We start from the raw sequence: 14,731 nt of genomic DNA, 5'->3' as shown, positions 1-14,731 counted from the left end.
GCAAATAAACAGGAGGGGGAGCTTGCTGGGTTTTCTAATAAATTAATATGCATTAGAAAATCAGGGAACCAGAAAAAGCAAGTTCAATTTTCCCCCTCAGGCTGCCCTTAAGCTAATTGCCATCCAATGGTTATTGGTACCCTTATTTGCAGCAAAATGCTCTTTCACACTGCAAATTAGCTATATAGCCTCTGGAGGTTATTAAACAAGGATTGGACCACATAGCAGTCAGATTGCAATACCTTAACAGGTCATGTGTATCATTGGTTTGCTTTAAAAGAAGAAGGAGAAGCTTTTGTGTCAGCATGGTAGTTAAATCTACTGCACTGTCCTCTTCAGAGGACCATAAAAGCAAAATGAGTCTGAGAGCAATGCAATTAAGGTCCCTAAATCTAAACTGAACTCAACAATGTTTAAAGCATCCAGAGCGTCTCCTCTGTGGTCACTGTTACAATAGAGATGTGTCATGAAGAGAAGCTTGGGAATGCTTTTTTGGCCGTAAAGTGACAGGATGCTCCGGGGTCACACATGGTTAGCTCCTCTATTCTGCATCTTTACATTCCCCTGTGGTCTATTCCCATGGCCTGGTTTGGCACAGTATAGGTCCATCAGCTTGCATTGTTGGCCACAAAAATACTGGTTGTTCTGGATACGCGCTCCTCTCGCCTGTAATCTGCGTTACTTCTGGTTTGGCTGATCGGTTGTTTTCAGCTTCTGCTGCTGTCACTTCGTTCAAAGATTCAGATTCCTTTGTCACATTTCTCAAAACCTTTGTTTTCTTCTGGAAGATAGAGTAGTTTGAAGAAATATATTTACCTTCTCTGTTTGTTTACTAAATCAAGCATGTAATCATTCTCGAGCTTGGTTTCCCCGAAACTCATAAAACGTGAATAATGTCTGTAAAAACAAATATGTGCTCCGAGGCGTTCTGTGAAACGCGAGGCGGAAATGTTTTCCTTCGGTAAAGAAGGATGTTTTCAATCACCCTCGGACATTCAGGTAGAAGCTTGAGGATAAATCAGTGTACGGTTTACTTCATACATTTATTGGAGGAGAAGAAAAATGAACACTGATCACTTTGAAGGAACCTTTTTTTTCACTCTTTGTGGATAACGGCACATGTTGTCTTCTTTGGGATTATAGTCAGTCATTGTCTCTCTGAAATACAGTATACACAGTTTTTTTTTTTTTTTTTTCTAAAGCAGGAGTTTTAAATTACTGTCTTTACAGGGCAGTCATCATAAACATAGAGAGTTCAGCAGAGGTCATTTAGAGCCAAGAATGCACAAAAACATCAACTGTACTGTATGTCAAAGTTCTATGAACCATCAAAACGTACTAAGTAGAAAAATACACATAGTTCAACTTAGGCAAGTAAGTAGATTTGGATTTTGTGTTGGCAACTGGGGTTGCCAATCAGATTTTAAGGGGAGCCCATGCCACCCCTGGCACTCCTCCTGCTCACAGGGTTCCCTCTTCCCAAAGTCAACAACAAGTGAGGGAGACCTTCCAATTGGTTTAACATTCTCAGCATATCTTTCCCTTTCTCAAATGTTTATTGATGTTTTCCTGGGTCAGTATGTTGAAATCTCCCACGCCCTCAAATTTGCAGCCAAGACACTTGACTTAAAACACTAATATCTCTCGAGTGCATTACCATTTTTCTATCACTAATGCTAACCCAAAAATGCGTAAAGATATGAAATATAGTGTGCTTAAGAGTTGTGGGGGAGGCAAATTTTGTTACTTCAAGGCAGAGCCAGATTGTTTCTCCCTTTTTCAGTCTTTGCGCTTGCTAAGCAAAGCTTCCGATTCATATTTATTGGTTTGTAGAGTGCTACATTAACTCTAGTGTCAAATATAAAATGTGCCATTATTCAGTCTAATGTCTAATAAGTGTAACTTTTCCATTTGCCTTCAGCTCATCTTGCATTTAAATCCCAACTATTATGAAATTTCCCAGTATTTGCAAACAGCCATTTTGTACAGATAAGGTTAAACACATTATCCATGAGTTATGTACTCTTAACTCAACAAACATGTAGATATCTGACTCAACCACAACTTTTACAAATGGCTGAACATCATCATTTTAGAAAACAGGAGATAGCAGACTCTGAGAAGAAATTCTATTGTTGTATCACTAATGCAAAAATCAATAATCTCATAAATGTTTGTAACGAGTGACAATAGTTTAGAAAACTAAACTTTTTTAAGCATTAGTTTTCCAGACATCATTGCACAAGAAGCTGGGTTGTTTGGCTCGGCAGACCAGTGACGTGTTCCTCAGCTGTTCTCTGCTTCATGCTACTGCAGGCGGCCTACAGCCAGTCAAACCAAACTTCATGGGACACATCGTTTCCTGCGGTTATTTTAGGCCCTCATAACCAGGGAGATGACGACATTGGCTCTGGCCCGCTAACACTGGGGTCTCTGTGAACCACACACTTAGACACATACACTCACACACTAACCCCACCCTAGACCCTCTTTCGACAACCCCGTGTGAAGCAACATACTCCTTTGTTGGTTCTCCCGTCAGGCTATATTTATCCGGTGCAAGCTATTCCAGACTGTCATCTGCCTGGTCCCAGGCCTGGTGCTATCCCCAGCCTCCTTGATTCTGTCTGAACCCGGTCTGTAATGAGGCCGTCTGGCGTCAAATTACTCCGAACACTTCACAAGTCGCTCGGCGCGGCTGATGAAGATTTTCAACAGTATGGGATCTGACGCTGATCTGTCTTTATGTCAGCATGCTGTGAAGAGTGGCCTTACTAACTGCAGATTTCTGCTGCCATTTTGTGAGAAAAATAGAACACAGTGCTGTAGCTAAGGAGAATTAACAATTGACAAAAGAGAATACATGCCAATGGACCAAGTTATGGGAATTCTGCCCTTTTTATGTTATTGCTAACTTTAACATTTAGGTGTCAAATATTTGACATCAAACTTTTTTAGAATTCCAAAGCTTAACTGCGCCCAATCACACTAATAAACATCTTGTTTCTAAGACTTGCACCTTTCAGCTTAAGCTAAGTTACTTCACTCAACTTCTCAGCATCAAGAACTAATAAGAAGCCAACAAAAACATTTGTTTGGCAAGAATTCTGCTTTTAGCACTACGTTGGTACAATCTGACAGATCTGCTAGCATGACTTCAGACTCTAAAACCATCACACATTGTAAAATCTGAAGAATGAAATAAACAGTTTTGCGTGGAAAAGTTATATAGCTAAAATGACTTGAAGAACAATCACATTTGCAAAAGGTGCAAAGTTGTAGAAATGACGGCCAGAAAGACTAGCTAGGCTATTTGGTCAGAAAATTGGATTTTCATATTTCACGTCTCTAACCACCCCCATTGAAACACAATAAGTGGACTTTTTCAAAACTTTATTCATCAGTGTCAGATATTTCACTCTAAACTGTGTGAGTGTCACAATTTTGTCTGTGAAACCAAGTAGAAACATCTTGTGTCTATCACCAGTACCTTGCGGCTAAAGCTAAGTCCCTTCGCCTTGGAGGAAAGGCTAATAACTCCTCAGAGTCTTGGACTAATTATAAGCACCAGACCTATTAGTTTGGAGCCCGATGTCTCATGATTAGCCTTGTGCTTATGAGTCATACCCTCTGGGTTGGAGGGAGTCCCCTCACTCTCAGCGGATTTCTCTTTATTTAAAATTGTGAGTCATGTTCATGTGTGAGCTTCTGTCCCAGTTGGACTTGCGAAGTTAGCAGACTTGAGTCCCCATGGGATAGAGATATGCGTTAGGAAACATGCTTGTAAGTATGAGACACAATAGGAACAATAGATGAACAAGTTTGTTGCTTTCTCATTTGATGGTCTGCTTCTGTGGGGGCTTACAACTTGCTAAAAAGATTCCAAGAAGTTGTCAGAGTTGGAGAGCTGCAGAGAGAGAAAATATCAAACAACTCTGATAGCCAACAGTCCCCTGTTTCAAGATTCAGATCTGACACTGAGCATTCTTCAAATCTTGGCTAATTGCGGTACACTCACATTCTTTCAGCACGGTTGTTTTTGTCTATATTAGGCAAGGGAAGCGGCGGGACAATTTGATTAAAGCCTCCAGTTTTGGCTTGTTACGAACTGACCAAAGCCGGCTCCAGATGTTGGAGTGAAAACCTCAGGCTTTTCCTAACACATCTCGGATGAATCAGCCCAACGCTGGAAACATTTCCCATGATTCACGCTGCTTTTCCAGTGCCTTAGCAACCTTATGTTACCCCATCGGCCACAGCAGTCTGCTTCCACAGATCAGGGCATGTGAGTTTCATGCGATGCAGAGTGTTCTACAAAGAAGGGATTGTTCCTGAATCTGATTTAGGCATTAATTTATCTCATATGAGAATGTTTGATAATATCTGATAAAATCACTGGCTGATGACATTCCTGATAAACATGAAGGAAATAACTGTGCGTAAACCATAGGGGAGTAAACCGACTGAATGATTCCATATATTCCCTTTGGGGAAAGGAGATATTTGTTTTTCTTCTTTTCTGTTCATTTATTTTCAATGGATAAGAGAAACAATAGCAGCCAGAATAGATTTCTCTTCATTCAACCAAAAAATGATAAAGCAGACAATTCTCTTCAAAAAAGGACAAACCCACAGAGGCCACTCGTATCAGGACATCTGGTCATGCATAATTTCTGCTTATTGAAAACTTGGCAGTTCTGCGATGATGAGAATTTTCTCTGGAGTTTTCATTTTGGGCGCTAAACTCCCCAACAGCTCTTATCAAAAATAAACATGCAGAGTTCAGTCGCTGCAGTGAGGGAGGAATAGAAGCCTGTTTTTTTTCTCTCTGTCATAACACACACACACTTTGATTTCATATGTTTTGCTGCAGGTCTTGGCACCATTGTGTTTCCACAGGTCTGTGCATTTCTTTCTATCAGTGTGGTGCTTCTGGGTCTGCTGTGTTTTTCTTTTTGAGTTTCTGCAGTCCTGATGCTTTTGCAGTGTATTCTCTCTTTTTTATATTCAGTAATCAAAAAATAATCTTATTTTCATCCTGTTGCCTGCTGCTGCAGAGACTCAATATCCTCAAAAATATCATGAACCAAATATAATCTACTGTTCCAGATTTCTGAGCATGTCAAGCTTTTGGCAAATAAAACAAATTTAATAGGTGTCCCAAACTCTTTTCCTGTGTCCTCTTTTGGATTAGTCTCTCGCTGGCTGTGTCCCTTTGTTCACCACTTTTGCCAGTCCCAAATAGTTAAACTCTCTCCCCATATAGGAATAATTGTCATAAGATATTTGCACACATGTTTTCGGTCCTCGAATGATGAAAACGTTTTACTTTGACCATTGATAGCCATCAAAAAGTGAATTATACATTACTCATGGCCTTGTTAAGATAAACCTGCACAAGTAATGACTTTGAAACCATCCAGTTCGACCCATTAATTCTACATTATTGTAAGCATTGATCAAATACTATTGTCAATCATATAAAAACCAAAAAGAGCAAATAAGCTCTAACCACCAAAACCAGGGTATTTGCAGTACATGCTGACTTCTGCTGTACAATTTAGCATTTTCTATATATTTATGTTGACTCGCTATTGGAGCCAGCCTCAAGTGGCCACATCAGAAATGCAGTTTTTGCCACTTCCCCTCTACTTCAGTTTTCTGCCTTGGAGATTGAAGCTTAGCATGCTAGCATGTAAAAATACATTGAGCATGAGAAAACCTTGCTGTCCACAGAACTGATAAATACATATTTGTGGACCATTATGAAGAGTATACTTGATGCAAAATGTTCTGTTGCCCTATAGCAAAGCATTTCATTTGTTTTCATTGCAGTGTAGTCCTCGAAATAAAATACTATCTGTTTTCCTTCTTGGTCCATGCAGCTCTAAAACTGTGCTGCTGCTGTAGGTAAAACTTGGTCCTTAGAATTTCCCCAAATTGCATGGCAACCATGCAATCACAGTTTCACAACAATTTGAAATCCCAAATGCCACTTACAGACCTGAAATATGGGTGTAGACCATCCGTCACTAAAGTGCTGCAAAAACCCCCCTCCCCTGATTTATCTGATTGACGTGAAAAGGGTTAAAACAACATGGGAGCACCCCATGAGATGCCCTTTGGCCTTCCACCTCGAGACATAATCTGGGCCCGTGTTTATGTACAGCAACTCTTTTGTGTACACACCCAGGGCTAAATGAGGTCTGTGTGTGGGCTGTCTGCTGGGCTCTAAGCAGATCATGGCCCTCAAATATAATCTGAGCAGCCTGCCGGTGACAGCAAGCAACCTCAAAGAGAGCAATGTGGGAAAGATCATCTGCCAGGAGAGTATAGAGTCCTCTGGGCGAGGGACATGTTTTTTTTAGAGTTCTTGCATCACAATGAGAATGAACTGAGCTATAATATGGGCTTTTGATGTTGCTGAGTCCTCTGCTTTCAGTATGACAACAATGCTAGAGATAACATTCAGAGGGAAAAGATTTGGAGGGGTTGTACATCTGTCACATCTGTAGCCCTGCGAAGGAAAACTTGATAGCTTCCTTTCATATGTCTTCTGCTTTTGTACTGACTTACTACAACTTTGGTCTAGTTTTTTTATTTTATGGCTGTCATCTCTGACAGTAATTATAAAGTTGAAGTTGCCAAGTGAATGTATCATTTTGACATTGCAAAGAAGTCAGATTGTAAAAAAGTTAGATGATCAGACTGAATTAAAGAAACCTTAAGGCAGGGCTAGAATAAGTTATCGTTGTTCCTTGGGACAAAAAGTCATTTTAATGGGCCCCCTTTTAACCCCTCTTTCTCTATTTCTCTTTTCTTACAGTTTATATAAGTGAAATAAGGAGTGAGTTTGTGATAGGACATTACATAACTACAATATCATCTACAGTTAAAAAGGTGTAACCATAGACTCTATACAACATGGACGTAGTCCCAGTGATATCACTCTGTGGTTTCTGAGGATAGGTCTTTGAAGCCGAACGATGACAGTCACCGTCTTGAAAATGCCATCTCCACCTAACTTTAGATCAAAGTAGTATCAGGCAAAGAGTTGGAGTTGAGGGGGGGGCTTAACCCTCCTGGCAAACAGCTGCATATCACCCACCTGTCAGTCAAATCAGGGACAGCCTCAAGTGGAAGCTGGAGGAACTGCACTTTTTTGAACTTCTGTATTGGCTTCATTTTTTAACACTGGAGGTTGCTGCTTGGGTGTAACACTACATTTTAACTTTGGCTTCCACCTACAGTGCAGGGTCTCATCAAATATGTATTAACTACAAATGGTTGTAATAATATTACTGCTTAAATATTCTATTTCAGAGGTGTATGTAGAATAACCAAACGATCATATTACCACAAAGAACAGAACCACAGTGAACACAGAGCCTTTGAGACTTTGCAGTGTCCGGGGCTCCAGGGCAGCTGCCCAGATGGTTATTTAGACAAAGCCCCAGGTTAGTCCAATTTATTTGGAAGGACAACCAAAGACGTGTGAAATCATTACCCAAACTGTGCATAAATATCCATGGCGGTTTACTGACCAACTTAATGAGTCAACTTTCACCTTCCACACCTTCTGTTATAATAGGTTCGTTCGATTTTAGTGTCCACTCAAAATAAATTGGATTTAGCTAAAATGGCTTAAATACTCTTGGCTTATTTACGTATGATTGTTAGGCCAATGTTGACCTTTTCATAGAGCAACCACTGTGAGTCAGTTATCTCACCTCATAAACTTAAGGCCAAAGTTATGAAAGTAAGACCGCATACTTGCTGAATTGGAATTGTCCTTTATAGCTGTAGTAACCTAAAATGTGTGCATCTCAAAGCCACATTTTTGCATTTAGCATTGCTGGATTGTAGTTGGAATGCTTATCAGAGCACTAACAGCTCACTGTGGTTCGGTGTCTTGCTCAAGGACAATTTGACAGGAGTTATTGCTGTGGCCGGAGTCAAGCTATGCACATTTCCATTATATGTTCAGCACTGTAATCACCGGGCAGACATCCTGCCCATCCTGTGTCTGCAGGTCAGACATTAAACTCTACCTGTAGCAACAAAATGAAGTTACAGAGAGGAAAGGAGCTGGTTGAGGCAGGCTGCCCATACAGCTAACTTAAGATTCTTGTGATGATGTTTTGCCTTGGGGCCAGAACCCCCCCCCACCCACCCACCCCAACCCCCCCAAAAAAGCTGTTAATAAACCATGAATCACTGAAACTTTCTCTCTGAAAGTGCCGGATGAAACACCAGGCAGGCAGAAGTGTAGGAGGTTATATCATATTAGAAATGTTATCAATATTGATCCTCTCCCATGCTCAATGATGTTGTGAGGGTCTCATTTTCATGCAGCCGAAGGGACCATCTAGTCAATAAGTGTACCAAAGAACAAGAGTGACACACGGTCTGAGGTAAAGTTGGAGAAGAAATTCACTTTTTGTACAGCACAGGAGCAAGTAAACAATTTGCTGTTGTACAAATTCAGAAATTCAGAAATGAATAAGCCAATATAAATGATGCTTGTGCAGTTGTTTGTGCAACATTGTAAATCATGTACATGCCTAGTACTATGAAAGTCATAGACAACAAACTGGGATAAATGATTCCAGCCTTTAAATGCCATTCCCAGATATTTCTCACATAAGTTCAAGTGACCACATATTTTTGGGACATTCAGTTCTTTAGTCACATATGGAGACTGTAGAGAAAAAGCAGGCTGTGCATTCTGCTCTGCATTTATAAACACTCTGATTTTTTTTGTTTGGTTTTACTCCAACTGCCCCATTTCTATTCTGTCCTAACATTTGCGCCATGTTTAAACTGAGAGGTGAGGGCAGGGTCACAGAGTGTGTCGGCGGGACCAGCACAACACTAATCTCATCAATTTCCCAATGCAAATATTGGACTTATTAATCCTCTGTGCAGACACTTGCAGTCACACTGTTCTCCCTGCCAACTCTCCAGGAACACATGGAGGCCTTGTTGCAGACACTTCACAAAGCCCAGCCAAATTGCATGTTTATTTTTTTCCTTGTTACCATGGAGACATTATACTCCAGGGGAGATAGCGGGCTCATATGCAGTCTCGGGATGCAAATCCTCTCGTTAAGCTTTGCAATTGAAAATGCAAACACATTCAGCAGCAAGACTTCTCCAAAACACTCAAAAATGTGCATAAACTACGAGACAGTGTTTGCAGTGGATGCTGCTGGATGATGTCAAACTTATCATATGCTATTTGGCCAATTTAAGAACACATCTACAATTAATGGCCTGCTAATTCAATCAATGCTTATCCTAAAAAAATATATTTTCTCATTGCTCCTTGCTTCACACAAATTGCAGTTTTACACATGCACCATTAGTTCTGCAAACTCAGTTTTCTGTTCACTGTGTTTCATCTGTTTGTCCATCTGTTCATCTGTCAGGTCAATTTTGTATTCTTAGAAATGCCAATATTTTACAATTGGATTTTCCAAGACAACAAAAAAGACAACAAAAAAAAAAACAAGGACGACACACAGAAACACTTTGTAGAAAGATTGGTAATGGGGCCAGAAAAAGGATGTCATTAACTTTCTTTTCACACACACGTGTGCTGGCTTCCTCAGAAGCGTGTTGCTTCCATACAGATTAAAGGTTAAACTTCGTGTTTTTATCAACAAACAACCAAAAAACAGAAATAAACAACCACCTATTTCCATGCCAACAAAACAGAGCGTAATCACTGGAGAGCAGTTTATAGCTTGGAAAATAACCACCCTTACATTTTTTTCCCGTGGCGGTTAAAACAGCAGCCTTAGAGGCCTCTGAAATGACACTGAGCTGCAGGCTGTTTTAAAGGGAACAGGAACACATCATGTCCAATTTCAGATGGAGTCATGATAAAGTGAGCATCTCTTGATTCGAGGGGGGAACAAAAATGCTTCACGTGGCTGCGGAATACAGAGCCTTGCTGCTACTTTCACTGTCAAAATATAAGATGTGCTGCTTTTGGGAACCGATGTCCACTGATATGAAACATCTTGAGGGCTTTGGCATGTCTTGGATGGGTGTTATCAGTGCAATAATGTTGTATCAAGGGTCACGCACTATAATGCTTTAAAGGCAGGCCTTCAATGTGAATGCTAAGATGTATGTACTGACAAACACTTAATCTTATATCTACTTAGATTTTCCTCATATATTCCAAGGGAAGATTATAGAATTGATTTAAGTGAGCTCCCTTTTAAATCACACTGCATCCTAATGGTTTCTGAGGCTGCTATGTGGGTGGAGGAAGCTCAATGGTGTAGGGCAGGAGTCAAGAAAACTCTTGGAAAATGTTTTTACAGGAGAAGACCTACCCCCTGAAAGATGTTTCCTGAAGTAGCAGCAGGTGGAGGAAGATTGCAAATATCTTGTAGAACACCTAAGTGATGTGGACATCTTGTGGCACATGGCCTGTGACATCTTAACATTCCAAACAGCAAAAAAAATGAAACCTTCTGCAAGCGTTCTCGATAGCTGGTGGTAGAATCCCCCGACAGCTTGTGGCAGCTATTTTGTGGAGCGCAGGGGGCCAAAATCTAATCAGCGACTTGGTACATCTGGTCAACATTAGCATTTAGCTCTCCAGGGTCAGTGGTTGAGTCCCGTTCACACTGAGGCTGCAAGGATTTTGCCAGCAGATAATTAAACGAGGAGAACTGGTTCCTTCACAGAGTTTTCTATTTTTTCTGCCATCATTTTGATTAGGGGAAGATTTGGTGTAACATTTGTGGAAATTGGATCTCCTGCATGGTTTAACCCAGCCAATGCTTTCTATAACTCTAACTATGACGCTAGTGTATGCAAAACATCCCTCTAGATTGACTTGTTTAGTGAACGACTAATTCTGTAGCGGAGGTGTCAATGTCATGCCAGTCAGCAGGGTTTATCTATAAATGCGCAGACAGAAGGGCAGATGACTCTTTTCATGCTTGTGGGGAACAGATCACGAATGAAAGAATAACTGGATCCAGCTCTCCAGCTGAGCTTTGATTCTGTGCCACCGAAACAAGGCGATACTCCTCCGCACAGATCAAGAGACACTCTTTCACTTTAGCTGCCAGTGAGACACTCACAGTGAGAGGTTTGCCCGGACCTAATTGGAGTGGAATTTGCAGCGAGAGATTGAAGATCTGACAGCCAGCGGGGAAGACAAAAGAGCTCCACAGCTGTTCATATGGCCAAGGCCGATTGCTGCCAACGCGCCATATGTACAATTTTGTGCTGAGGTGAGTTGGTAAAGCTGTTTGACGACAACGTTTTCATACCGGATCTGCCTCGCCCAAACATTGTACTCTCACTCGCTCAACCTTAGCACTTTTCAAACAAACATGCAAGGGCGCCACCAGGTATCTTGGGCCCTAGGAAAAATAAAAAGGGCCCCTTGCAGTCATGGGCCCTAAGAGTTGTCCCAACTTTTTCCCTCACTGCAGTGCTCCGATGTACATGCAACCCAAAATGCTTCAAATGAGAACAAACAGACATAAAATAAGAACAGAAATTGACAAAAAGTTGTAAAAAGTTACCACCCGAAAAGAAAAAGAAAAAAACAATAAATTCAAAATTAATAAAAAGTCCAAAATGACCACTGAAGTACCAGGGATTATGACTTTATTTTCCCTCGCTTGCCATTTTGATATCCTGAGGCAATGAGATCAATAGTTTTGGAGCATAAAAAACAGATCATTTTCTTGCTTGAACTTGTGCGGGACACATTTAGTTAGTGATGGAGGTTTTTACATCCATCACTAACCGTACTCACACTCAGCAGGGATAAGAAGACGCAACACCGCCTCATATCACATTGAGAAAGGTACATCTGTAGCTGACTTCATGCACTATGGGGTCATTGTATGGGCCTTGGCCTTCCAGCATCCCCCTCCTGAATTCACACACTGCCTCTCTCACTCCTTTACCCCCCCCCCCACCTCCTCTTCCTCTCTCTCCCCCCTCTTTCACTTTCATCTCTCTTCTCTGCCTGGATAAGGAGCAGCTCTGCCTCCTGCAACTGTGTACTTCCATCTGAAAGAGCCATTCATTGCTGCCGGCAGAGGGACCTGAGCTCACCTCCCAACCGCAGAAGGGCTCGACAACTTCACTGCCCTCCTTGCCTTTTTGGCACCACGCTTTCAATGCAAACATTCTCAAGGTAAATTCGCTCACACACTCGGCCCGGCAATGACTGAAAAAACCCCCCCTCTCCATTAGAGGACAAATCAACAGATGTTGCCTCAATCCTTGGCCCAGGGTGAGACCCCTGGCACATCTTTCCCCCTCATGTATTGAGTTTCATCTAAGAAAAGGAAAGGCTGTGAGAAGGGCAACAGAAAAGTCCAGAAAAATCAACCACAAACAGGGAATTTACTCAAAAAAAACTTTTTCTAAGAGCTATTTTGGTGCAAGTTTCAGTGAAAGTTTGTTTGGCTTAAGTTTGAGGCATTAGCTCATCAGCCGCCTTGCTGTGATTTATGCATTTGGGAAGCGTCAGACAGGGACAGTGATCTGATCTCCTCCAGTGCATCCCTGACAGAGGGGGAGCAGGGCACTAAGAGAGTGATTTGCAGCAGCACTTACCTCCACGACCGGGACTGGGGAGGCAGAGCAGCAGGGTCAGGAAGGCACCGACCAGGACCGAATGCAGGGCTCTCATGTTTGCGTGCTGAAAAGTTAAGTCCTCCACTCCAACGTTAAAGACACTCCATTCAAAAGAGACTGAATGAGTTTTCCAGTTTTGGAACCTGCTACAGGATACTCCTCTATGTGAAGGGGCAGGGCTGGGGAGGGACCACAGGAGGGACGCCCTCCTTCAAACCCCCCGCCTTCCCCAGTACACTTATACACTCACACACAGACACATGCATTCTCAAAGATTGGAAAATCATATCCTGCCTCTCCCTTCTGCCCCTGCTCTCACACACTCATACAGACATACAAACACAGTCACACACAAATGTGTTCACTGACATACTTCCTGTACGAGCCCTCAAATCAAACACCCACATGGCAACACAGCCTCCCTGCCTGTCTGTCAGTCCTGTAGTTCTCCCTCCTTTTGTCTCACTCAGTAATTGAAGTGGCCTTCAGGGACCTGCAGCTGCATTCTGCAAGGATAACCCTTTTTCTTTTAATTAAAGACAAATCAGGTGGCCCCACTCTCTTTTTTTCTCCGTCTTTTTCCTTGATCAATGTCTCGTTCTTTAAGCTTTTGTTCAACAAACCTGAGCCTGAAGCTAATTAAGGTTGCACTTATTATGTGGAATAGAGGTCAGATGTGTTGAAGTTGCATTGAGTATTTGCATTGAGTATTTCTTCTGCATTGATAGGTTGCAAACAATGGAAACGTTTTTACTTAGTTATCTTAAGCCTGACCAACACCAAATCAGCACAAAACACACTAGCAGATTACATTCACTCACAACAAGTAAGTCCACACTCCCAGAACTGGAAATCTCAGGAGGTGGGCAAGAATAATTAGTGGTAGTTTTCAGACTTTTCACTGAACATTCATCAAGATAAAATGTTTTTTTTCTTTCGATGAAGTCACGGAGATGGTGTAAATATGGGCTGTACATCTAACAAGGCGAGCTTTAGGTGAAAAAAACTTTGAACTCTGGCTTCCATCTTCAGCCAACTCGTCTCCCAATTGGCTACATTTTTGTTGAATGTCACAATCCACACTGTGTGTTCCCGGCTTCCAACAGGACCCACTTCTTCCACACACAACAGGAGATCAGATGTTCTTCTTTAGTTTTTTGTTTTGAGGGGGTGGGGGGTTTATTTGTCAGGACAGATATTGAGAGACAGGAAATGGATGGAGATGGATGACGCATCAAACTGTGTCAGGATCGAGAATCGAAACTGCGACTGGTCCGTCAAGGACCAGAGCTTTACTGCGGCCTCTTGATTACTCGTTACATACCTGACAGCAAAGGACAATCTGTTAATATTATCTTTAGAACTGTCAAAAAATCAGGACTTTGCAGACTTTTTACAGCAGGGGAGAATCTGGTCCAAAATAGGCCGGATTATCTTGTTGTTTGTAGCCCGCTTCATGCACTCAGAAAGAGTCCTTAGAGGTAGTGAGTGCTGCTGATTGTTTTCTACTTCCCTTTCCTTTTTTTGTTTTTGGTAATGAACAAGCACGCTCCTCACAGGATTTAGTATTTTCTGGTTGGATGCGAAGATTAGACCCTCAAGTTCACTCACAAAGCCTGCATGTTCAATTTCACCTGTCTCACAGTCAGCCGGCTCGCAAATTATTCCTCGTTCTTTCTGATAGCTGAAATGGGAATACAATTACAATTTTCTAAACACTTCCTCTCAGGTGTGGTATAACTTTACGGCTGTAATTCACTGCTGAGTGCAGCATGTGCAGTTCAATCGAAGGTTTTCTTTTTCAGCTGAACAAACAGTTTCTGAGAAATCCTCTTCAAATTAGTTGGCACATAAAACTGGATCAGTCATTCCAATATGTTTTAAAGAACGATGCAAATAATATAAAAGGTGGACTTTTTAAAAGTCGTTATGATAATGGAGAGGAGAATACATTTAAAGCTGCTGAGAGGAACTTTTAGTTTGTGTTGGTTTTGGCGACCCCTGTGGACTAAGTGAAATCTCCTATCTCTCTACTGATCCTGGATTTGCAGAGGTTGGTGTGTTCTTAAAAAATATCTCCTCCTGATTTTCTTTAAAAGTCATA

The 14,731-nt window shown here is 41.6% G+C and overlaps 1 protein-coding gene across 1 annotated transcript in view; it reads right to left on the bottom strand.

Moving 5' to 3' along the window:
- Window positions 1-12,737, bottom strand: part of cspg4 (chondroitin sulfate proteoglycan 4) — a 76,534-nt gene extending 63,797 nt beyond the window's left edge. The window contains exon 1 of the mRNA XM_061035915.1: window positions 12,607-12,737. Within this exon, the coding sequence (XP_060891898.1) occupies window positions 12,607-12,682 (76 nt within the window). The 5' untranslated portion in view covers window positions 12,683-12,737. The remainder of the gene's footprint in view (window positions 1-12,606) is intronic.
- Between the last annotated feature and the right edge of the window lie 1,994 nt (window positions 12,738-14,731).

The sequence above is a fragment of the Labrus mixtus genome, chromosome 4 (assembly GCF_963584025.1).
Source record: "Labrus mixtus chromosome 4, fLabMix1.1, whole genome shotgun sequence".
NCBI lineage: Eukaryota > Metazoa > Chordata > Actinopteri > Labriformes > Labridae > Labrus > Labrus mixtus.
The sequence above is the reverse complement of the archived record's forward strand: the minus strand, read 5'-3'. Positions and strand labels throughout refer to the sequence as shown.